Genomic DNA, 26,061 nt, shown 5'->3' with positions numbered 1-26,061 from the left:
TCTTCTGGAATCCAATGCTTACCAAAGGCCACATGAAGCTGAACAGTCTCAATGGTGCTGAGAGCTAGAATTTGTTTTGATTGGACATGAATCTAATTAACATCTTCATTTTCACACAAATGATCTGTCACAGCTAGAGACCTCCTGTGCAGAGACTCCGATCCATAATATCTGGAAAAATCACCTGGAAATCCTGAATTCTATTCCCAAATATAGAACCTGAATTTGGTTTTCACCACACTTTTTATCAGCAGTATAAGATCAATGTGGGATAGAAATGCTTAAAAAACAGTGGGGACCTGGGGATCACTAAATATGTATGAATCACCACATTTTTGCCCCCATCCTGTTGCTTTCAGGGAGAACCAGCAGCGTTTACAAGATGACTTAGCAGAGATGATAACCAATATTCTTCAGAAAAGGGAAAATGAAGGATCCAGGACACGGAAGGTTTCAAGAGTAGCCAGCTACCGATCAGGTACCCTGGAATACCTGCAACTGGTCAGCACAGAGAATTGTGCCACGTATCTTTAAAACTGGATGTCTAGTTTGACTCAAACAGCTGCACAACTCTTTGGAGTATTTCATGTGAAGGCTGGAGGCTTACACTCTGAGCTAGAGGAGACAGAAAATACTTTTCCAAGCATCCTTTCTACCATCAGACCTGCTATCAGTAAATCAACCCTCTCTTCACTGTAACATTGAAATTGTTGGGTGACTTCGGTCGGACAAAACCAGCCTGATTTAAGGTAAATGAAAATATCTGCACTTGAGTCTGGAAAAGAGGTGTTTTTTTGGTTTGGTTTTGGTTACTTTTTTAAAAAAATGTGATAGTCTATTCAATAATCCACTTCTGAAAATATTGACAGCAAAGCCTTAATTTGTCGTGATTTTTAAATGTTGTATTTAAGTTGTAATTTTTACTTGGAGAAAGATTTGTTGTAATATATTTAAAAATAACATTAAATATCTCATATTTAAATCTGGATATGTTGCTATTTTGCTTCTGCTTTGTTTCCCCCTGTGTCTCACATGTTTTGTTTAAGCAAGTTGACTTTGTTCATGAGACAGCACTTCTGTTATTTACCTTGGGAGATTAGTCCAGAAGTTGTATGATTTCTAAAGCTTATCTGAATCTCTTGGGCCTAATGAAGTGGAAGCCTTACAGACACTTTCATATCTTTTCTGCACTTTTACTTCTGCCCCTAAAGCAGAAGTGTAACAGAAATGGAGGAAATCAAACAATCTGAATTTCTAAACCGCACAAACTTTCAATTCATCTTTTGGATAACGTTTCACAACACAACAGAAGTCATGTTTTACTCAGATGACTCACTCATTAACTAAGGGATTTATATTAATAAACAGCTTTGAAAAGCCAGCAAAGCACAAGGGATGCACGTAAAAGAAAATCAGCATTTAGGTGACAAAATAACAACTACCAAGAGAAATTTCAGCAAAGGCCTTCTGTCCGCTAGTGACTTTCAAAGCAAAGCTACCTTCTTTCACCACTGTCAAATATCAGTCAGTATTGAAACCATAAAATGTAATGCAAAACCATTCTTTTATGTTTTTAAACATCATTTTTGTTCAAGTGAACAAATAACATAATAAAAAGAGCAAGACAGCTTTCTTTGTTAACCTAAACTGGTTTTGTAAGAACACAAGCACAAAAAGAACAACCTAGGTATTAACAGGCAGATCTGAAATGAAAAGATTCCTGGAAAAAGTAAATCAGGAGGTGCTGCCCAGCTTCTACTCTTGCCTTAATTACTGCAAATTCCTACACCTAGGAACACAGAATAGACAGAAACAGCAGACAGCGTGTAACCAACAGCCACAGCTTCTGGATTATATGTAACCAGTCTTAAACCTGGACTGGCACCAGTATTACTACTTTGGTCTGTGTCTTAATGGAAGTATTCTTTGGGATAGGGACAGAGAAAAATGTCTGGTATTCTAAAACTGGTATGTATGTTTAAAAAGACCCCCAGTACAGCACGGTCTGTCCTGTGGTACAAATCAACAAGCTTCATCTCTATGTCAGCATCCTCAGGTGTGACTGCTTTGCTTCTGCCCTGGACTACTCTGGTTGCTGTGTGATATGCTCAACAAGTATAGTTGCAGTGCAGTGACAAGCCCTGCAGCCCTCAAGCCTGCAGAAGCTCTCTACTACTAACATGAGCAGAACCGCTCTGACTGAAGTCTATGTTTAAGGAGGAGTTTTATGAGTTCCACCCTTAACACCTCTGAGATACAATTTCTTTTAGAGAAAATGTCTGCTGACATTGATTGAGGCAATTAAACAGTGCTTAGTTTTCAGTAGCCCTTCTCTTTCCTGCATTTTTCAGATCATAAATTTCATATAATTATTTGAAGATAGTTACCTTAGCAATGAGTTGGTGGACAAATCTTCTAGTAGGTTTGCTTTCTACATGGTTCTACCCCTGCACATATCTGTAACTCACACACCACCCTTTAAAATTTTTGCTCCTAGTTTCTGTTTATTATCTTAGATTCAATGTCTTACCGTGGCATCTTGTTATCAAATGCTACATCAAAGAATCCTCCACCATCAAAAATGACTGGAGGTCCACTAATTGAATTATAGACATGTCACAGTATCACAGTATCACCAAGGTTGGAAGAGATCTTGCAGATCATCAAGTCCAACCCTTTACCACAGAGCTCAAGGCTAGACCATGGCACCAAGTGCCACATCCAACCTTGCCTTGAACTGCCCCAGGGACAACGACTCCACCACCTCCCCGGGCAGCCCATTCCAGTAGCCAATGACTCTCTCAGTGAAGAACTTTCTCCTCACCTCGACCCTAAATTTCTATATGGTTGTTGAACACCTCCAGGGATGGCAACTTCAACATCTCCCTGAGAAGCCTGTTCTAATGTCTGACCAGTCTTTCAGTAATGAAACTCTTGCTAATATTCAATCCAAACCTCCCCTGGAGCTACACGAGACACTTCCTGATGCACAGCTTTCCAGCTGTTTTGCCCCAAACCTATAGTGATGCATGGGGTTGTTGTGACCAAAGTGCAGGTGCTAAACCTCATACAACTGACCTCAGCCCATTGGTCCAGCTTGTTCAGATCCCTCTGCAGAGACTTCCTACTCTCAAGCAGATCAATACTCTCACCCAGTTCGGTATTATCTGCAAACCTAACAAGGGTGCACTCAATCCTCTCATCCAGATTACTGATAAAGATATTAAATAAGACTCACACCAGTCCAGAGTCAAAAGAATTACTTCTCACCAAAGAGGCAAAGTAATGGCAATGTTTTATCCTCATCTCTTAATGAAAAGTAGCCAAGAACAAAACAGCAGCGGGCATGGAAGGATCCCAGCAGCCAGCAGCAGTGTTACACTGCTTTTACCCTGGGCTTGAGGCCAAGTCTTGCCATTTGGCCTGACCTGCCTGGCATGTGACCTTGTTACATGAGGCTATTTCAGGCACCAGTATCAAATTTGAACTATCTTGAACAATTATTGGAACACAAAGCCTTAACAATGGCTGTTTTCGGATAGTGACGGAATATCCAACACTAAGAGAGGAGAAAAGGCAGCATCTCAGAGCTATCTACCCCTAAAAAAAGGGCTGTCCCTCAGCTTTTCTGCTGGGGCACACAGGGCGCTGGTTGTTCTCTTCCTCTTGTGTAAAAAAGCTTGTTAAGACACCACCGAACTTCTGGGTCTTTCCTGATAAACCCTCACCTTTTTTCAGTTAGTTGCTCCTGGCAAGTCCAGTGGCTCGGAAGACATCAGCCTGGGGCTGGCTCCGTACTGCCTCATGCCGACCAGTGTGGTGGTGAGGCCTGATCATGGTCCGGTGTGAACCCCACACGCCGGCCTGGCCTTTGGGGCTCCAAACAACTGTCACGGTCAGAAAGACGTTAAGGGCTCTGAGCTCGTGGCCCGGTTCGCATCGACACCTTCCCCAGCGCCTCCTGCTGTCACCGCCATCGTGCAGACTGAGAGGCGGCCGGGCGCAGCGGGCAGACTGCAGGCCGGGCCGGTGAGCGGCCGGTGAGCGGCCGGTGAGCAGCCGGCGCTCCGGGGTCCAACCGCTGCCTCACGGCCACTTTGGGCGGGAATTCGGTGTTAAAAGTGGCCGCCGCTGCTGACCTCCCCCCGGAGCACACCCCACTGCCGGAGGGGTAGCTGGCAGCCTTCGAGCGGGGCTACCCTTGTCCCCGGCACGGCCACCCCCAGCACGGGGCGCCAGGGCCGGGGCGGGCTCCGAAGGAGGCGGGAGCAGAGACGAGACCTGCCCTGAGCGAGAGAACTTCTTAAAGTCCCGCCGCCTCCCGGTGCCCAGAGGAGGCGCGGGGAAGCAGCAGCATGGCCCGGCTCGGTAGCGTGTGCTGCTGCTGGGGTCTCGTCCTCCTGTGGGCGGCTGTGGGGGGCCGAGCAGGTGAGGCGAGCGACTGGGCGGGAGGCAGGTCCTGAGAGGGCAGCAGAGGGGGCCCTTCCCCGGAGACGCCTCGCCGGCGCGGGCGGGGAGGAAGGGAGACAGCGAGGTTGTCCTCAGCATCCGAGGCGGGGACCTGGCAGCCGGGAGGGGCTGTCCCGCCGGCGGAGTTCGGGCAGGGGCTTAGCTGTGGCTCCTGAGGAGGCAGCGAGGCTCGCCCGGGCCCAGCCTGGGGGACCGCTGGGCTCGGCGCTTCGCCTTGGGCAGGAGCCGAGAGGCAAAGCCTTCCCCATGCCGCCTTGGAAAACGTGTGTGCCGCGGGAGCGGCCTCGTCCCTCGGCAGAGCACCCCCGGAGGGGCCCTGCAGGCCGGGCAGGCACCGGCTGCCTCATGGGCTTGCTTCAGGAGCACCTCATGTTCGCCGGCTGGGGCAGGCTCTGCCGTGGTGCCTCGTGGGTGTCAAGTGCTGGCACTTCATGCCTGCATGGTTTCAGTGTCTCTCTCGTTCCCCGAGTGGCCGAAGGGAGCCAAATGAAAAATTTAAACGTTGGGAAGCTGCCTTGGGCGCCTGGTGGTGCCAGGCTTTAATGTCATCTGCGTGCACGGGTGACATGTAGGATGGACACTTCGTTTCGGTGCTGTGACCTACAGCATGCTGTGACTTGCATCTTTAACAGAGTTTTAGTGCTAGCTTGTGGGTATAGTCCATCCTTCAGAGCTTGTAGCACGATTCTTGTTTTCCGAGTAGATTAACCTTTGTGTTGCCGTTTGAGTAAGTGCAGTAAATAAGTTGTTTTTTATGACATTAACACCACTTAATGCTGTTTTTGTGCTCATGGTTGTTTTGTCATATATTTGCCTAACTACTTTTTCAGTTAAAGTTGTAAAGCTTCCATGAAGGTAGTTCTAGAACTGAAACTTTTGTAATGCTTTTGAGCTTCCTTCTGGTGACTGCTGCAGTTTTCCTGCCTCCTCACTTTAGGGCATTGTTCTTGTCCCAGCTTCAGAGTTAGGTGAGATGCAAACAGCATTTGGCAAGTGCAGCAAAGCACATGTTGGTGAGTTTCAGTTCCCCATAGAATCTCGGCATCCTGCTTAAAAGCTGAGTTTCTGGTGGATGCACACTGTGGTATCCAACAGTGTGCTAGTAAGTGATGTTTGAACTTAGCATTATTGCTTTTATGTTCATGTCAAAGTATGAAATGGATTTACCAGCAGCTGGAAGGGTGGGGAAAGGAGTCAGTAAAGGAGGGAATTTTAGAAGTGCTGAGGAAGTGTGAAGTATGTGAAAGTGAAGCTGCCTCTGGAAGATCAGTAAAGGTTAGTGACAGACAGCAACCATTCGGAGCAGAATGTCCATTAGAGAATTCCAGGTACCGTTTGTACTGATGGCATGAGGCATGAGTAGGTAGTTGGGAAGCAAATCTCAGCAGGACAGTATGCCCCTTCTCTGCTTTCAGTAGATTTTGAAGATCTTAAGGGCAGGATTACCTGCCAGGAAATTACAATTTATTAATTTCCACAAAGGAAGGAGAAATCCAGGTAACAGCTACTTTTAAGTGCCCAAAATGTTACAAGCATGTAATTTTACAGACAGTCCTACCTCATCTTGCAGACTTACTTTTCAAACTTAGGTGCATTGGCAAAAATTTAAGTATGACATCAGCAGGACTCAAGGAAGGAACTGTGAACAGTACAGAGGAGTGAAAAAGTAAGTTTAAGATAGAAAATGGTTTTGGCTAGTGCCTGGCTGCTTCCTTGCATCATAATTGAAGTAGAAGACAGTAGCAAATAGAAATGCCTTTGGGCTATTGAATGGAGTAAATACTTAGCCTTCAATACTGTGAATTGTCTGCATTTTCTTTTTAATGGTTCCTTGTTCTTTGGCATTTTGAATGTCTTGGAGAGTCTTCATCATACTGTTTAGAAACTTTTTTTCTGGAGGATGTTCTCTATTAAAAATGTCTTAAATTTAAGGGCTCAGATTAGTGAAGCTACTTGTGACATATGTTTTCTTTTCTTTGATGACTTATACTGAGGACCTGTAACTGTTTGGTGAGTTGTCTGCATCAGCTAAGCTTAATAGTAAGTACTCTCGTGAACATGAAAACCATGCAAGACTCAGATTCTCAATTTGTAGTTCACATTTGAATATTGCTTCTCCTCATGTAAGCACACATCAGGGGATTGGGCTTCAAATAATGACAGGCCTGTTAGAGGCAAATTGAAAAATTACTTAGACTTGAAATATATGAGGAAGGTGAATGAAGGCTAGCAGAATAGAAAAGCAAATAGCTTGTATTCAAGCAGAATAAAAACACATTAATTGAGAATTACTGGGCTCTTGTGTGGTTTAAGATAATCTCTAAAGAAGTTCTGGGGTTCTTAACAGCTGCTTTGTAATGGATTCCAATCATAACTATCCAGGACCATGAGGATGATCAGAGGGCTGGAGCAGCTTTCCTATGAGGACAGACTGAAAGAGTTGGGGCTGTTCAGTCTGCAGAAGAGGAGGCTCTGAGGTGACCTTCTTGTGGCCTTCCAGTATCTGAAGTGGGCCTACGAAAAAGCTGGGGAGGGACATTTTAGGCTATCAGGTAATGACTGGACTAAGGGGAATGGAGCAAAGCTGGAGGTGGAGAGATTCAGACTGTCTGTGAGGAGGAAGCTGTTGAGCATGAGAGTGGTGAGAGCCTGGAATGGGTTGCCCAGGGAGGTGGTTGAGGCCCCATCCTTGGAGGTGTTTCAGGCCAGGCTGGATGAGGCTGTGGGCAGCCTGATCTAGGGTAGGGTGTTCCTGCCCATGGCAGAGGGGTTGGAACTAGATGATCCTTTTAGTCCCTTCTAACCCTGACTGGTTCTATGATCCTTTGAAATGTCATTTCAGTGTGCTATTTTAAACAGTTAGAAGGAGGGATCTAAATTTTTGTAATGGGGAAAAATAGGACAAATTCTATCAAATTACAAAATAGAACAGAAATATCAAATGCTTCTTATTATGGTTGACCTGAAATATTTCAATGTCTCACTGTGCTAATATAATCTTTACTACTGAATGTTCACTATATGAGAAGGATATATGGGACACAGGAGATGGGCAGCTTAGTGCTGGAGGTTTTATTTGTATTTCTAAGATGTGCAAAATTAGTGCTCAGTGAAACAGTGATAGCTTCCTTAGTTAGTGGAAGGTGTATAACTGAAGTCTACAAAGTTCATCTGATAACCTTTACCAAAAAAAAATGCTTAACCTTTGTAAAGCCATAAATAAAAATATACATTAAAAATCAGTATATGAGCAACCCAATGGGTATCCTGTTAGGAGGTGCTTAGAGTTGTTCATTTGTCATCTTACATGCAACTTAACCAGTGCTTCACTGATTGTGAGTTAGCTTGTTTCTCAGAATAAGGAGAAACAGGAAAATTAATTCTTGCTCTCAAACCTTGTAGCTCTTGAATTATCAAAGAAAAGGAACTTCTGTTAATTCCTCCAATTATAAAGTCTAATAGCCTATCTCTGTATATGGGTCTTAAAATGACTCATGGTTGGGAAAACATAAGTAAAAGCAGCTGTTGCATATTGCCAAACAAATTTTCCTGGTGTTCTTCAGGCACTGCAGGTGTTATTTTTGTAAGTGACACTTATTTAATAAATACTGATGGTAGTTACCAAATACCATGTTTGCTAGATGCTCTTGGGCCAGCTTGCTTCATAGTTCTTTCTCAAACTTCTCTTCCTGTTCTGTCTTTCCTTACTGCTACTCTTTCATATCCTCCTTGGCATCTGACTTATTTTATCTTGCTTCAGTCCTCTTGCTTTGCATTTCTTCTAGTTGTTTGTTTGGGTTTTTTTAATATTCTCCCAAGCATGTATTTCCACTCTCCTGCTGCTACCAAACAAGGACAAACTCCATTTTTGACATAACCTTGGCAATGCTTGTGTTGAGCCAAAACCACAGAGAACAAATGTAGTATTTCAGCCTGAAAACCAAGAGGACTCCTGCCATCTCCTAGCCATGGCTGAAATACCTTTACTTTTCTGTTATTTAGGCTAAAATCTTGGCACAAAGCAGATGTGCCTCATTTGTTGAAGAAACTCCATTACTCTCAACAGCTGTAGTCCCTATTTCATGGCAGAAGCATTGATGTACTTTTAAAAATGGCAATTTGAGGAAAAGTTCCTCCCAGTCCCTGCTGACCACAGAAAGGAGAAGGAACACTTCACTCCAGGCTTGCTTTGTTGTTGCATTTCTTGAGTTCTTCCACCACGCAGCATCGTGTGTGGTGTAGAATAGTTGTGGTGGAATCGATGCAGAGCGGTTCTGCTGGCTGGTTAGTTTGCATGGAGGGAAACATGACTACACTGACCTACCCTGTCCCCAGGGATTTGGAGTTGTTTGTTGCAGTAAATAGTGTGTGCTCTGGCTTGTTATGTAGGCTGCTGGAATGGCCACAGATTATCATAGACTTAGAGACTCAACCAGGTTGGAAGAGACCTCTAAGATCATCCAGTCCAGCCTATCACCCAGCCCTATCCGATCAACTAGACCATGGCACTAAGTGCCTCATCCATTCTTGAACAACTCCGGGGACGTTGATTCCACCACCTTCCTGGGCAGCCCATTCCAATGGCAAATCACTCTGAAGAACTTCCTCCTAATGTCAAGCCTATACCTCATGATCTCTTCTGTTCTTCAGAGTCCTAATAGGCTCAAGTACTTGTCAGCATTCTCAGCTAAACACCGAGTGTCTAACTTGGATGATGTAGAATGATAAGTGGATTCATTGAGGTGTTGCATTTGATTCAGATCTAAGAAGTTACCAATACAACTACTGGGATAAGAGGTCCCCTACTTACCTTCCAGAAACAAATGTAAAAATGCCAGCATTGTTCCTGCAGGACACATAGGAGATAGTTTGGAAATGTCCAATTGCTTCTTATGTATCTATAGTCCATGTTATACTTTGGTTCTGGATGGTTTTCTTGGCAAAGCTAGTTCTGGTTTAGATGAACACAAAATTCTATCCAATTGGCTGATGGCAAATGCTTCCATGACATTGTAGAGTATGTTTTAAGTGTACACATTTACAAGCTTGTAGTTTTAACTCCATCTGTAACAAGATGAGGACTTATATAATCATACAGTAATTGTTATAATTTAGGATATATGCATTCCTTGAAATAAACATAGCAATTTCATATGTGGGTATTTTGACACTTTAGACCAGGGCAATTTGGTATGGAGAAACCAAAGTGAAAAAGAACAAGGTGAAATGGGGTAATGAGTGAATGAGTTGGGGGGATGTTAAAAAAATCATTAATGGGAGATTGTTTTCAGCATCCTTGTTAAGCTACGCCCATGACAGTTATCTTGGTGTTGTTCATCTAAAGGCCTCTCTAAGTCTGTTGGAAATTATCCTGTTGCCCCTTCTCTCTCATCCTCCTCTAGTCCTGGTGATCTTCAGTTTAAATTTGTCATGTAGTGAAGTTGGGGCAGGGCAAACTGCATGGGTAATTTAAAAGTTTGTTCTGACTTTTGGAAATAGCTCTGTGTGTTCATGCTCTGGCAGAGCATAAAACAAAGCAACAGCCTGCTGGGTTCGAATACCTGTGTCCCATCAGTCTGTCTGGCACCAGCGTCAGCCTTCTTAAAAAAAAAGAAAAGAAAGCAAAGGCTATTTTGCTTCAGGCAGAAGAGAGTTTCTTTGACTTAGGTATTTAGTCTGTGGGCACTAATAACAATACCCAGCTGCCCTGGTTCCTATTCACTGCTCACCACTTCTCCAGAGCCTGCTGAAGAAGTGGGAAGATCAACTTTTCCCTTACATTGTTCTTGTGCTGTTTACCCTTTCCTCAAGTGTCTTTGTTTACTGGGTGCACGGCCCATGTCCTGTAGTGGGCTGCTTGGGTGGAATCAGCCTTCTCCTTTATTGCTGAACAGGTTAGTTGTGTTCTGCACCAACCCCTTGCATCACTTCTTCCACAGGACCTCCCTGTCCCTGACCTCTTTCCTTCTGTGAATTTCAGCTGTGTAAGATGGCCTTTGGCTCTCTTCAGTGATGACCCTTATCAGCTTGCTCTTCTCTTACAGGTTTTCAGTCTGAGTGGCTCCCCATGTTTACCTTTAAGATAAATCAGCAATTACCCCATGTCTTACTAGAAGATAGTTAGGGACACAACAGAAAAGTAAGGTTATAGCTGCCTGAAGAGTTATATCCAAAGTCTGTCATGTTTCAGTCCTTTAAATAGCCTCAGTACCTGGCAGAAGAAAAACATGTTTTTAAATACTGTGTTCCAAGTCCATGAAATGACTTCATCTCTAAATAGCGATTCACGTAAAGGCTTCTATTCATAGAATGGGGGGTGGGAGGAAACAACCCTCCAGTTCCTTCCCTATTAAAATTCTGATTTTGCTAACACTTCCTTTTCACATGAGAAATGTCCCTAGTACCTCATGAAGACTGGTGGTTAGTGATACAAAGTCTAGCTGGAGGCCAGTGACTAATGGTGTGTGCCAGTGGTTGATACTATTCAGCATTTTTGGTCTGGGTGATGGTGCAAGTCTGCTGTTTGATACAAAACTGAGAGCAGTGGCTCACACATCAGAGGGTTGTGCTGCTGTTCAGAGGGACCTCAGCGAGCTGGGGAAATGAGCTAATGGGAGCCTTACGCAGGTTAATAAAAGGAAATGCCAAGGAATGACCCCATGTGCTAATACATGCTGAAAGCTGAGCATTTTTGAAAGCAGCTTTGCAGAAAAGGGCTCGAAGGTCCTGGTGGACACCCAGCTGAACATGATCCACCAATGTGCTCCTATGGCAACAAAGAATAACTGTCTTCTGAGTTGCTTCAGGTGCAGTGTTGCCAGCAGGCTGAGGCATGTGATCCTTTCCCTCTCCACAGCATTGGTGAAGGCATGCCTGGAGAGCTGGGTCCAGTTCTGGGCTCCACAGATCTGGAGGAAGTGTGGCAAAGGGCTGTGAAGGTGACTGGAGCATCTATTATGTGAGGAATGGCCGAGAGCTGGGACTGCTCTGGATGGAGAAGGTGAAAGGGAGCTCTCATCAGTGTGTAAAAAAAAAAATACTTGAAGGTAGGGTGTAAGGAAGATGGAGCTAGGATCTTGTCAGTGGTGCCCAGTGACAGGGCCAGAGCCAGTGGGCACAAACTGAAACAGGACCCTTTCCTTGAGCATCAGAAAATACTCTATTACGAGGGTAAGCAAGCATTGGTACAGGTCACCCAGAGGGGTGGTGAAACTCTCCATCCATGGAAATACTTAAAAGCTGTTTGGGCAGGATTCTGGGTAGTTTTCTGTAGATGACCATACTTGAGCAGCAGGCTTGGACAAAGTCACTTCCAGAGGTCCCCTCCAACTTCAGCCTTTCTCAGTAAGAAACTGTTTTAGCTGTTCTTTCTCAGACCCTAGCAGAGAACAGCTTTGCAGCTGTTCAGTGACACAAATTACTCAACAGTCTGGTAGCATGGATGAAAACTGGCTTAAAGTGATGGCATAAATGTGGTGTCAAAATGATTAGTTGGAGAAAGTTGGGTTCTTAGAATGTGTTTTTGCTTTTTTATTCAAATGCATCCTGGCTCTTCAGAAAAATGGCTTCTTTATGCTGTGATATAAAGCACTGAATTAAGTGGATGCACTTAATTTGAAATCAGACTATCTGCTTAGTCACAAACATCATCTTGAATACTGTGTTCAGTTTTGGGCTCCCCAGTTTAAGAGGGACAGGGATCTGCTGGAGAGGGTCCACCGGAGGGCTAGGAGGATGATGAGGGGACTGGAGGGCATGGCTTATGAGGAGAGGCTGAGGGACCTGGGGCTTTTTAGTCTGGAGAGAAGAAGACTTAGAGGGAATTTGATCAATGTTTGTAAGTATCTGAAGGCTGGCCAGGAAGGGGGGGACAGGCTCCTCTCACTTGCTCCCTGGGCTAGGACAAGGAGCAACAGGTGTAAGTTGCAGCAAAAGAGGTTCTGTCGCAACACAAGGGGGAACTTCTTTACTGTAAGGGTCACAGAACACTGGAATAGGCTTCCCAAAGAGGTTGTGGAGTCTCCTTCTGTGGAGATTTGGAAGGCCTGTCTGGATGTGTTCCTCTGTGATCTGTGTTAAATAGGATTGTCCTGCTCCGGCAGGGGTGTTGGACTCGATGATCTCCTTGGGTCTCTTCCAACCCCTAACATCCTGTGTGATCCTGTGACCATTTTGCATGCAGCTTTTGGAAGATCATTGGGTATTGTGTTGGCTTTGAACTGCCTTTTGTATAGTTCCGTGCAGAGTATTTTGTGTGAGGTCAACCAGAATTACATCTAGCTCTCTGTTCTGCAGCTGCTGTGGAGCATGGTGCATAAAATGGATTGTTGTGAGCAGTAGTAACCAAATTGCAATTTCTTGCTGTAAGTTGGCAGAACTGGAAGAGTTCTGGAGAAGAGCCAGGGGACAGGCAGGACTGGTTGCCATTCCCTGGAGGAGAGTCAGGGGAATGGAGCTGCTGCTGTTTTCTTAGCAGTTGTGCATCTTTGTGAGCTTATTCCTTAAGATCAGTCATGAGTGGAGGTCTAATATAATCAGATCCCATTTTACGGAAGGATGCTTTACAGTTGTAGGGTTTGGTTTTCTTTGTAGTGTATCCTGCTTTTTGTTCTTCATCTCAGCAGGATTACAACCCAATTAATGAAGAATGTTTCTTAGATAGCAGTTCAAACAGAACTCTGAGCAGTCAAGTGTCCTTCCTTCTCCTTGCTTTTACTGCTGAGATCAGTTCTTTTCTGACTGGGTGATAGGGATTGTGTGTCTTAGAAAGAATTGCATACCTGTGGCATGTCTTCAAGCCTGTGAGCCACTGAATTAATGTTTTTACTTGGTAATGCCACTTCCAGGATTAGTTACCCAGGAAGTTTTAAGAAACTTTTATAGCCTTTTGAATCTTTAGGTGGAAACCAGTCAAGAGGAATTTCTAAGCCTTTGCAGTTGTTTGCTGTCATCTAAAGTAGCTTCCAGTAAGTTTTATATACATTTTCTTCTGGGCCGGGTAAGGAAATACTTCACTGAATTTTATGTCAGGATTCAGCTCTGTTGGAGCTCTGTGCTGAAGGAGTTTTAGATAGTTTCCAGAAGAGCAACACAAGAATATTTTAGCTGTAAGCTTTTGTCTTGGTAAAACTCTGGTTAGTTCTCTGTCACTTTTCAGTGTTTTAACATTAGTTTTGCTGTGGAGAGCAGTACTACACCTGATGGAAAGCTATGAAATGAACTTTTTTTTTTTTTTTAATTGCCAAAATACTGTCTTGATGTTTTGGTATTAAATAGGAAATATCTACTCACATTTGTTTGTTTCCCTTGTCTGCTTTCTTCTTCCCCGTAGAAATCCGCTATGCAACTGTGTACTGGAATAAAGCTGAAAAAACAATTCAGGTCAAGAATGTACTGGACAGGAGTGGAGATGCCTATGGTTTCTACAATGACACTGTACAGACAACAGGCTGGGGAGTTCTGGAGATCAGAGCAGGCTATGGCAGTCCAACTTTAAGCAATGAAGATATCATGTATGCAGCTGGCTTCTTGGAAGGCTATCTCACAGCTCCGTAAGTACCTCAGGAAGCAGCTCAGCTTGTGAGTGGATTTCTGTGTACTTGTGAGTTTTTGTTTGTTTATTACTTTCCCTTAGCTGCCACCCATTTAATCTAGCCATACATTTTGCAGTTGTGACACATTCTTTTAATTAGTAGCAGGCATGAAGCATGACTTCTTCCATGAGGTTAAGAAGTGCTGTCTCTTCATCCTGCAGGCTCTAAACACGTTGATGAGGTAGAGAAGTACTCTCTGTGTATTACTGATTAACTAACTTCGTCCCAGGATAGAATCATAGAATCAACCAGGTTGGAAGAGACCTCCAAGATCATCCAGTCCAACCTATCCCCCAGCCCTATCCAGTCAACTAGACCATGGCACTAAGTGCCCCATTGAGTCTTTTCTTGAAGACCTCCAGGGCTGGTGCCTCCACCACCTCCCTGGGCAGCCCATTCCAATGGCAAATCACTCTCTGTGAAGAACTTCCTCCTAACATCCAGCCTATACTTTCCCCAGCACAACTTGAGACTGTGTCCCCTTGTTCTATAGTCTCAGTGTGAGGAAGAGCATAACCCCTATGTTGTAAACAATTACAAACAGGTTGCAGAAAGACTAGTTCTCCTCAGCCTGTAGTGCAGTGGTTGGGCTACAGCAGATAAGACAATCAAAATCAAATTGGGCAGGGTTGCTAACAAGGGCTGCAGGGCTGCTTTAAGGATCTTTACAACCAAACACTGTCAAGAAGCTTCTGGAGAGCAGATACTGAAACTTCAGAGCATGTGGAGGAGTTTAGTCTTTCTTGGACAAACTGAAATAACTATGCCATATACTCATAGGCCTGAGACAGACTGAGGTGTGTCTAGAAGGGTCAGTGCGTTCCTGAGAGACCTTTTGAAGAGAAGATGAGGGACTGAAGTTCTCCCACAATGCAGGCACTGACAGAATTTTGTACTTTTAATGAATCCAGAGCAGTGTTTGGTTTTTTTTTTATTTAGAAAAATCCACCCCAAACCAACAACAATCTCCCTAAAACTTGAACAATCAACAACAAAAAAATCCCAGAACAGCCCCAAATCCTCTTCTTTCCTTGACAAAAATGGAAAACAGAATGTCCCTATGACACACTAAATAATAGAATATAGAATCATAGAATTGCAGAATCAGCCAGGTTGGAAGAGACCTCCAGGATCAGCCAGTCCAACCTAGCACCCAGCCCTATGCAATCAACTAGACCATGGCACTAAGTGCCTCATTCAGTCTCTTCTTGAACACTTCCAGGGAGAGTGACTCCACCACCTCCCTGGGCAGCCCATTCCAATGCCAATCACTCTCTCTGGGAAGAACTTCCTCCTAACATCCAGCCTATACTTCCCCTGGCACAACTTGAGACTGTTCCCTTGTTCTATTGGTGGTTGCTTGGGAGAAGAGACCAACCCCCACCTGACTACAACCTCCCTTCAGGTAGTTGTAGACAGCAATGAGGTCACCCCTGAGCCTCCTCTTCTCCAGGAAGAAGCTGGTCATACAGCTGAGAACACATCAAGTGGCTTGTGGAACAAGCTCCATCTTTCCCTCTATCAACTTAGTCATAGGAAAAGAAAAATTCCCAAAATCCAATGCGTGAATAGGGAATACTTAGGAAATGCTTGCGATAGATACAGTGACATGAATTTGGCTTCACCAGCTTCACCTCCAGAACACTAAAACAAATACCCATAGGCTGGTTTGAATAGGCCAGCAGGGAAAGGTTGCCTGTTGAGCAATTGTCAGCTATGACTGCTGGACAAGATGATACTAATATAATTAGTAAGACATTTTAAGATCAGCTAAGGTTTATAGATAGTTCTCTGGTACATGATATGTTAATGTGACTCTGCTTGAATTTGCTGCAAAGGCAGATAAGTCTCTGGAGAATATGAAGGAAATTCAATCAAGTAATAACAGAACACTTCTGAAGAAGAGAGTAAAGGAGTCTGTAAAAGAGTTCTGAATGCACAGGAATGTTCTTAGAGTTCTGAATGCAGGAAAAGAAATTAAGTACATGAGAGAAGTAGATGCATGTTGTTGGATTATTTGGCATGAGAGGTGATTGCCATATGCTGTTCAGTCAAGTTGTATTAGCTTCACTAGGGCTCTGTCTAGGTGTACTCATCTCTGATTAAGCTTAAATATAAAACTTCAGCTTTGTCTTTCTGTGTAGAGGGCCCAATCCATGGTGAGCCTGATTAGATGGCAAATAATGTTCTAATAGCAGCACCCTACACCTTCTTCCCCTTTGGGTGCACACTAGGTTTGTAGTCTTCTTGGCTGTATTTTAAACAAACTTTAGGCCTATGCCTGTTCCTTTAAACATGGTCTGAATGTGAAATAATGTCCTCAGGGACTTTGTCTGATGTCTTAGTCTAAGCCTGGGCTTAGTGGAAGGAGTTTTCCTCTTTGTTTTTCTGCGAGTGTTAAGAGAAGATTCACAGAAGTGAAGGTACTCAGCAGGTTACTGTGCTCAAGGCTTTTGCCTTCTTTAGGTTAGATGCTTACTGAGGCTGGTTCTTAGCCTTAGCTTTTGATACTGTAGTGCTCCCAGCTTCAGCACTCCCAGGTCCTTCTATGCAGATCTGCTTTCCAGCAGATCATTCCCTAGCCATGGTGGTGTATGGGGTTATTTCTTCCCAGGGGCAGGTTCTACCATTGTCCTCCTTGAACTTTGTGAAGTTCCCCTTTGCCCAGCTCTCCAGCCTGTCCGTGTCCTGCTGAATGGCAGCACAGCCTGATGGTTTTCCAACCACTCCTGCTAGTCCTATATAGTCAGCAAACTTGCCAAGGAAGCCCTCTATTCCTCCTTCTAGGTCACTGATGAATATATAGTGAACAAGACTGGATCTAGTACTGACCCCTGGGAGCACTGCTAATTGAAGCCTCCAACTAGACCCCACACTGCTGATCTGTGCTCTGTCACTTGGCCAGTTCTTGGTCCACGTCTCTGTCCACTGATCTAACCCACACTTCCTAAGCTTACCTATTGAGGGTGTTATGGGAGACAGTGTCAGAAGCCTTGCTGAAGCTGAGGTAGGTAACATAAGCTGTTCTTCCCTCATCTACCCATCCAGTCATGCCATCATGAAAGCCTATAATATTGGTCACGTGTAATTTTGCTTTGGTGAATCCATGTTGACCCCTCCTGATAACCTGTTACTCTACATGCTTGGAGATGACCTCCAGAATGAGCTGTTCCATCACCTTTTCAGGGATGGAGCTGTATTTGCTTACCTGTAGTTTCCTGGGTTCTCCTTCCTGCCTTTTTTCTTTAACTGTGTTCCCATCAGTCTGTCTGGCCCACTCAGCTTGTCTTCAGGGAAGCTCTCCAGCACTGCTGTGACTTCTGCTCAGTGTCTTTGAACACTCATTCTGGTTTTGCAGATGGTAGTGCCCACAGAAGCTGTCTGGTGAGCAGGAGCCCATCTTGACAGTGACTGTAATTTGGAGATCTCCAGGAGTTCTTAGTTAGCTCAGTCCTTGCATCACACTTATGGCATAAAGGAGAGTTTCTAGACACATCTAGGCTTTGTCATGTAAGCAAAAGAGTGACAAAATATCTCTCCTCAAAGTGTATACTTTGGTCTTAGTAGGAACTTAAGCAGAATGTAAAACAAACAAAGCCCCAAACAACCAGCCAAAAAAACCCCATGCTGGATCTGTATCCATCTCAGTTTGCTGGGGAAGAATTAAACTGAGTGCTTACCTATACTGGTTGGTTAGTAAAAGCAATAGCTACATTATTCAGGCCTATTTACCAGCAAGAGGTGAAACACAGGCCTTTTCTACAGCATGAGTCATCTTTCTGGTGCTGGCACCTGATTCAGATAGTATCTGCTGTATTGAAATCACAAAGTTACGGATAGAATAAATCCAATCCTATTGTCTGTGGTGCCTGGAGATCAGACAGTTGTTTTTATCACCAGTCTCTTGCCTCTCTGTAAGGTCCAGGTCTGACATTCAGACAAAGATGTTTGCTTTGGTTTTCTTTGGTGTGAATTCTCTTCCCCCATTACAGACAGAAGTGTTAATGAGGTCTCGCTTTACTTGGGCTGTGGCAGACCTCAGCCAAATCTGTGACATGAAGCACATACTTCTAATCAGCTCCACTTGGGACATTCCAGGTACCCAAGAGCAGTATTTAAATTTTAAGCAACATTAATTGTACTCTTCTCTGATACAACCTCACCTGACCTGAGTCCTGTCATCTTCCTCTGCAGTTCAAAGAAGCAGGACTCTGTTTTGCTGTTTTTACACTTTGAGTTCTTGCCCCAGCTTTGTACTTGCCTTGCATTTGACCTTAGATACAGATGCAAAGCCTTACCTTACTCTAACAATCTAATTTACTTCAGAGGATAATACTCCCATGTGCAATCCATGCACATAAAAGCTTTGTTAAAGAACAGAAAAAGCAAACAGGGCAACTAGGGGAAAAGGAAAATTAGTTCCAGGACTTGTATATGCTAAGAGAGGACATAAAAGAAGGAAGGCCATTAAAGAAGCTGTTTTCACAACCCTGATTCTGAGCTAAACTAGTCTTTACATGAACCATCACAGCTTAGAGATGCTAAGAGTGTAAAAACTGTCTTACGTTGCATGACCTTTGAGAGCAAAATGAAGAGCAGAGCTGATGGTTGAACCTGGAAACCTGATTGTCTGTCCTGGCCTAGGCAGTGATTAGTGTCCTGGCTGTTTTCATCCTGCTCATCTTGCTCTCGTCCCTAAAAGCCCATCTGCCAAATGAACTGTCTTGTGCTAGTTGCTCCTCTGCCTCAGCACAATGAGAGCTCTGACATGGAGCATGTTATGCTGTGATTTCCTTCCTAAAATGACCTGGGATTTTTCTTTGACATATTCTATATGGTGGCTGCAGGGTTAGAGAATATTGATCTGCCTCTTCTACCTCTTGAAGAGGACAGAGTTGGTTCTGATGATGTAGGCTTGAGTTACCTGGGAGAGAGGAAGCTAGAGCTGAAACTGCCTGCTGTAACTGCAGTTTAACGAAAGATGTAACTGTGCCAAACTGCTCAACACTCACCTGTCTTGCTCCAGCACCTGCCTTCCCAAATCCCATCAATTTGTGTCAGTCCTGGCACTGATCAGGGCCTTTCATGCATCAGTTCATCCACTGACAATGTAGAAAGCTGCCTTCTGCACCAGCTCTGTCGGTGTTTTGTCTGACTGTGTGCAGATAGCGAGATTTGGTAATTGGAGTGGTCCCAGAGCTGAGAAAAGAAGCAGCAAGGTCATGCAGTCAAATTCTTAAACAACTGAGAATGGGGCAAGAGAGGGAAAGAGGTCAGTGGACAGTTCTTTAATCATCAGCAAACCATTTGGTCACCTCTGGCTGCCTTTCCCTGAGGGAGAAAGGGAAGAGCTCCTGTCTTCATCCCTCCCATAAGAAGTTGCCCTTATGAGTTGTAGTACAGGGAATTCTGTTCTGCTGGCAAGTGCTTTCCTTGAGGCTAGTGTCTGTTTCTTAGTTCTGTTTTCTGTCAGCACTTGGTAGGAGCTAATTTTACTGATGACTGAGTAGTTCCATCAACTCCAGACCTCAGCAAAATAATTTTCTGCTGATTTCTACATAGAAGTAGTTATTCTTCTCACCCCGTTTTTATTTTTTCTTTTCCCTATTTTTTTTCCAATTTAATGTCTGGGAAAAAAAATTGGTTAAGTTTGATGCAAGCTAAGAAATGTTGAAGTTCTGTTTGGTTTGAACCAGAGAATTACATTTCACCTAAAATGGAAGGGGGATTTTTAACTCCTGAGCAATTTTTTCCAGTTGATTTAATCTTGAAAGGTAAAGGACTTCAATGAAAGATAAAGCCCCAACCAAATAAACCCTTACAACTTTTGTTCCTATAAATTAATGGGGATGAAACAATTAACTGAATTTAAAACTCACCAAAAAAAACCAATGTTTTTGATCACCCTAAAGCTGAATTAATTTAGGGCTGGCATGAGTGGGAATTTCTGTGGGAACACATAGGCTCAAGTTAAATATCTCTACTTTAAAGCATGTTTAGCTTAAGAAGAAGGGAAGAAACCTGCTTAATAGAAGTAAAACCTGGTAGATGCCAGGCTGAAGTAGCTTCTCAGCTGAATCAGCAAGTTATATTCTTTTCACCTCTGTGGTTTGGTTTTTTTTTTGATTCCAGATAGAATAGCTCTGTAGTAAACTTTCTGTTGTGCTTTACATTACTGGGTTAATGCTTTCAAAATGCTTCTGACCTACAAATATCCTCTGAATGTGATGTTGTGTTCTGAAGTAGCTCAGTTTCATTCTTGCTCATCTTTCTGTTGTGCAGCAGTTTGAGGAGGTATTAGCAAGGTCAGTTATTTTAAGTTACATTTCGACAATCTATTGGTGTGGCCTTTGCTGTTTGAAAGTGATGTCTGTGATTAGGAAAAGCTCACTTTGTGGACTGTGATGCTTGTCCGTCGATGTGTTGATCACTGGATTGGTAGAGCAAAAGGAAGGGAAGATTCAAAAGAATAACTTCTGCTGGTTTTGTTCTTTCAGGCACATGTATGACCACGCTGCAAACATGTACCCACAGTTAATCAAGAATCCCACTGTTCGAAGAGGAGTTCAGAATTTCATGGCGTATGTATTTAGTCATTAGAAAAGAAGTGTTCAAGACTTGGGGTTGGAGGATGGCAGAAATTTTGAGGGTGTTGTATTCTCTTCCTTCTGAAAGAAAACATTTCTTTTCCCTCTGATTGAATGCTGTTGGTATGAAAAAGAAATTCTGTATAGACATGAAGAAGGGCAAATGCCTTTCCCTAATTCTGAGTCTGTCATGAGAACTATTTAAAGCCATTGTTACAAAGGGGTTTGGATAATGCCAAATTCTGAAGGTCATTCAGGTGAAAATTATTTTCTAAAAAGCTGCTGTTTTGCATGTTTTGCTGAACACTGTGGGCTCCTGGCACCTTAATCTTTTTAGCATTGTGTATGCTTTCCTTCCTCTGGTAGGTTAGCATTTTGTCTGTTCTACCACTGACGTCAATTCCGTTCTAATCACAAAAGTCCTGATTCCCTTTCCTCTTGAGTTGTATAAATCAAAAGTAATTCTGCCTAAATAATGCAGCTGTACTAGTAGGAATGTACAAGTGGGAGAAGAACCAGGCCAGGTACTGGAAAACTCAATTGCAATTGCCAGTTATTTAGATTTGCTAACACTTATGCTTCCTTCCATTAAAAATACTTCTGTGAAACTTTGGTCATTTCTGGGGACTATTTTTTCCATCTTTCCTTAGTCTTGTGCTTTCCTCAAGGAGTTGTAGCTGACTAATTCTGTTATTGATGCACATATATGAAGGGGCTTTGTTTTAGCTTATCCAAAAAGAAGAGAATAAAAACCTTAGTGCTCCCTTGCTATCATTTTTTGAGCTTTGCTGCCCTTGTGAGAAAAATTGGGATGGCTACCATATCCATGTGAATGTTTTGTTTCTTTTCCAGAGTGACTCAGCATAGCTGAGCTGTGTTACTAGACAATACCAGATGGCCTTGTATTATTTTTCTATTCACCATATCTTGGATTCCTGCATCTCTGCTTTACTTAATAGCAGTTTTGCAGTATGGGCTGATGTGTTCTCCTGGAAATCTTTAGCCTTGAATGTTCTGAGAGTGTCATGTCCCTGTTCCCTTTGACATACTTCTTGCATCTTGTTACTTCCAGAAAACTGAATGTGACTGGTTTTATCACCTATGTACAACTGGGAAAGTTTGCTTCCTTGTCAGGTTGTTTTTTTCTCCTTTTTGCTGCTGTATGTAATGCTGGATGGAGAGATACAGGAGAATGGAAGAGGTTGAAATCTGGACCAGATTTACTTTAACACCTCTGGTTCTTCTGGGGGCCTTTATGCATAGCAAAACAGAGAGCCCTAAGAAATCCATAGAATGTTGAGTGCTTTTGCCCTGAGGTCTGTTCAGCTTGTGCTGCCTTCAGCTTTAAAGCTGGGTTATTTGACTAGTAGCCTCTTGACTGGATTTGGCACATGGTATGGTTGTTTGGCCTCCCACCTTTTCCTTGGAGGTGCAGAGCAGTGTTTCTTGGTACAGCAGCAGTGTTTGAACACCAGCAGCAGAAAGCTTTCATTGCACTTGTACCTAGGGGAGAGAAATACACTCTTCAAAAGGTCAGTCTGTTTTATCCTTAAATAGGCAATTAAAATGGAATGGTTCATCTGACTGACCAAACATTTGTTGCCCTTTACTGACTGTAAAGGGATGCTAGATCTGATGTAGCGGAGTCCCACACAGAAGTGGAGTTCAGCTCTTCCTTTGATACTAAAGTCTGGTAGAGGCACACTACTGTAGGGTTTGTTGCATGGATCTGAACATTTATACCCAAAAGATATAAATGTTATGTCTGCAGGATCTGCAAAGCATGATTTGCCTCAAAATACTAGGGAGGTTGGATCCTTTGGGTCCTAATACATAAGTACCTTCCCTGCATTATCAATGATACTCTAAAACAAACCCAAGAAAGTCCCAACCTGTTTGTTCCTCTGCAGGAAACAAGATCAATGGACAAGACAACAAATCAGAAATAATAAGGATGACCCATTTTGGAGGCATGCTGGCTATATTATTGAACAGTTGGATGGTCTGTACATGGGAGCCCTCGAGTGGGCTAAACTGCACAAACAAACAGTAAGATCACTGCACCTCTCTTTCAGTAGCTGGGGATGGGATGTCAGAGGACAAAAAAAGGGAGAAGAGGACCTGATATAAAATAAAAAGGGTAATTAGTGACAAGAACTCATTCTGCATGCCCTTGTACAGAAACTTCAGGGCTGCTCAGCGTAGGTAATGTGACTGAGCACTCACGTTGTGTCACCACAGATCCTTTGCACTTAACTTTGAGCTCTGGGTGCTCCTGTGCTGGTTAGGTTGGGGATGGCTTTTGTATCCACACGGAATGCTGGAAGGACAGACCCTTCTGAAAATGCTTTGTGTTGTCACTTTGCAATTGTTATTGAGCAAATGACCCTCTGGGTATAAAGAGTAGCTGCAACAGCATGAATCAGCATGTTGGGAGTGTATCAAAGCTCTCATTCTTATTTCTAAGCATCAGATTTCAAATCTTAAAAGCCTCTCTTGCTTTGGAGCATGTTTAACATTGCTAAATGTCTTCTCTTCGATCTTCCAAGTCTCTCATTACAAAATCTATGGTCAGTGCTGTGGCAGCATTGGGGTTAGGTTTTATTTTGTGGGCTCTTCTATTTTCTTTCTAAAAATCAATTAGAACTGTTCTGGATCATAAGTTGGTGTGTAATAGCAAAGCTCTTGTTAACTCCAGTGGAGCTGTGGTAATTACAGTGCTGTCTGTAAGTCTGATGTCTAAGAGGTTTCTCCGTGTGAGAGGGAGGACTTGGGTGGTTGAACGTTTTTTTGTCTTGGTTTAACCATATCAAGAATGTACAGGAGTTGGGAGTCCTAAATTCCAAAGAACTGGGTTCTAATAAAATGCACATCTTGTGTAGAACTACTTCCGGGGCTTTATTGAATGGGGAATCAGCTCAAACAAATCCAGAATGCTCACAAGAACAGAGAAGTCCACCTAATGGGCCTGAGTTCTAGAGAAGATAGTAAGAAACCTTGGCTTTCTAGGAAAAGAACTCTTGAATTCACTTTCATAACTCCTATATCTGAAAAACTCTGTGATGCTCATCAATAATCTTGGTTGCTTCAGAATCTTTTTAGATTCGGATGAGGGGAGAGGAAGGACTAGTTAGTGTCTGAGCTGTTATTCCACTATAGGCACATCCTACCTACATCTCTACCCTGGTACTTATTTAACTGTTTGTTTGATACTGAAAAGCACAGACTTCTGAAGCCACTGAGTCACTTTTATCTGTTGTTTCCAGAGCTCTCATCAGTGTGCCTGTATAAAACAGTGTGTTTAGAGGAAGCTCAGACATGTGGTTCCATCTGAAATAACCTGTATCCTCTGTTCTTGAATTATATACAGTGGATGTACTTTCTTTTCCCAAATATGTCTGGGGCAGTTGATGGGATTTGACTCCTTTCTATTGCATTCACAGTTTTAGCTTTGGCATTGTTACCTGTGTAGGTATTTCTCACTTGAGATGGTTGCTGTAGTTTCCTGTTTGCCAGAGCCAGTAAGTTAACATCTGTCTCTTACCTTTGCATACAGCTTAGACAGTTGTTCTTGCACCTAGATGTTTGGGTTTCCTTGTCATCAGAATGATACCGGGCAGCTCTGCAAAAGCCCTTTGTTGGATCCATGCTAGCTTCAAAGGCTTTTGGGAGATAAGGCTACAATAGTGCTATTTGTGCACATATTTACCGCTCCTAAGAACCCTTTCAGGAGATAAAGAGTGTGAAGGTTGCTGTGTTGAGCTTACAGAGGCACTAAACAGGTGAAGATGCAATGTTGGTGTCTAATATTTTAGCTTTGACACATCCATACTGAGCTGAGGATCAACCCAACTTCTGTAAACTGATGGCTCTTAAAAAAAACTAAAACAAAACTGACTAAGGAAAGAAAAAAACCCTGAGGAGACCAACACATCCTTACTTCATGTGATTAAACAACACCTGCCCTCCAAAGAGGAGGCTAGTTTCAACTTTGCTTTTGCAGTACATGTTTTAAGAATGATAAAAAGGTTCTTTTATTTAATCGTAGAGTCAAGCAAGTTGGAAGAGACCTCCAAGATCATCCAGTCCAACCTATCACCTAGCCCTGTCCAATCAACTAGACCATGGCAATAGCTGACTCTTCCAGTCTTTAAATCTCTTAGACTGTTAGTAAGTAGGATGTTTGGCAAATAAATTCACCTACTAGGTGATTTTTTTTTTCTTATGCCTTTTTTAATTTCTGAGTATTGGACTTTGATTTAGTTTTGTTCTTCATCTTTTGTTTTGATCTTTCTTTGGGCAGTAACTGCAGTACCATTTGCTATTTCCTTGTTCATTTCTCACCTTAAACAATTGAAACTTGTTACTGAAGGCCCCACAACACATTATGAATTCCTATTTCACATTTTCCTTAGTGCTTTGAGAGTCTCTTGACTTTAGTAGCTGCTGCTTTTTGTTCCTTTAAAAAAAATCCTTTCTATCTGTGTTACTGTTTTAGGATTATTATTGGGAACAAGTTTATCTTTAGTGGTGCAGTTGTTGGGTTCATGATGTTAATGAACATCAGAGATAAAGAATATGTTGCGTGTGGGTTGTGGTGTTTTGGTTTTTTTTACCACCACAGAGCCTTGAAAATAAACCCAAACAAAATGCCCCAAACCTAACAAACCCCAAGCCAAAACCCAGCATGTGCCAGGCTGTATTTTGTTGCCTGATGTTCTAACTGCTATTGGGGAAAACGTTGTGTACTTCTCAATCTGACTGCTCTCTATGTGCAGAGGGCGGTTTTCCCTCACTGCCCTCAGCTTAGAAGAAGAGTAAATGTTACAGAAGAAAGGCTGGGAACTCTTTTTCCTTAGCTCCCAAATGATCAGAGATGTGGGGAAGGGAAGGAGGAGATTGAAGTTCTTGCATTCCCTTCCCCTGTCTCCAGTGAATGCTCATACATGGACAGAGTGCTGTCCTGAATGCTGGAAAGTTGGTTAGTTGACAAGGATGGGCCAAAAGATCTAAAGTAGATGGGGGAAAGGTGCTGTATTTACAGAGTCTGTACTTTTCAGCACTGAGCATGGAGCAAAGTTGAAGAAGTTGCTTTCAGAGAGAGTGATTTGCCATTGGAATGGGCTGCCCAGGGAGGTGGTGGAGTTGCTGTCCCTGGAGGTGTTCAAGAAGAGACTGGATGAGGCACTTAGTGCCATGGTCTAGTTGACTGGATAGGGCTGGGTGATAGCTTGTACTGGATGATTTTGGAGGTCTCTTCCAACCTGGTTGATTCTGTGATTCTATAAGAAGGACACTGAGTTGCTGGAGTTTGGCCAGAGAAGAGCAGTGAAGCTGATGAAGAGAAGTAAGTCTTAGGAGGAGCAATTGGAGGGAACTGGGATTGTTCAGTCTGGACAAGAGGAGGCTCA

General features: G+C 43.2%; 2 protein-coding genes across 2 annotated transcripts in view; both read left to right on the top strand.

Moving 5' to 3' along the window:
- Window positions 1–924, top strand: part of GUCY2C (guanylate cyclase 2C) — a 45,191-nt gene extending 44,267 nt beyond the window's left edge. The window contains exon 27 of the mRNA XM_064155095.1: window positions 360–924. Coding sequence (XP_064011165.1) covers window positions 360–534 — 175 coding nt within the window. The 3' untranslated portion in view covers window positions 535–924. The remainder of the gene's footprint in view (window positions 1–359) is intronic.
- Window positions 925–4,162: 3,238 nt separating this feature from the next.
- Window positions 4,163–26,061, top strand: part of PLBD1 (phospholipase B domain containing 1) — a 39,579-nt gene continuing 17,680 nt past the window's right edge. The window contains exons 1-4 of the mRNA XM_064155096.1: window positions 4,163–4,428; window positions 13,802–14,021; window positions 20,561–20,644; window positions 22,561–22,699. Coding sequence (XP_064011166.1) covers window positions 4,356–4,428; window positions 13,802–14,021; window positions 20,561–20,644; window positions 22,561–22,699 — 516 coding nt within the window. The 5' untranslated portion in view covers window positions 4,163–4,355. The remainder of the gene's footprint in view (window positions 4,429–13,801; window positions 14,022–20,560; window positions 20,645–22,560; window positions 22,700–26,061) is intronic.

This window comes from Pogoniulus pusillus, chromosome 15, assembly GCF_015220805.1.
Source record: "Pogoniulus pusillus isolate bPogPus1 chromosome 15, bPogPus1.pri, whole genome shotgun sequence".
In the NCBI taxonomy this organism is placed as follows: domain Eukaryota; kingdom Metazoa; phylum Chordata; class Aves; order Piciformes; family Lybiidae; genus Pogoniulus; species Pogoniulus pusillus.
This window is presented reverse-complemented; position numbering and strand designations above follow the sequence as displayed.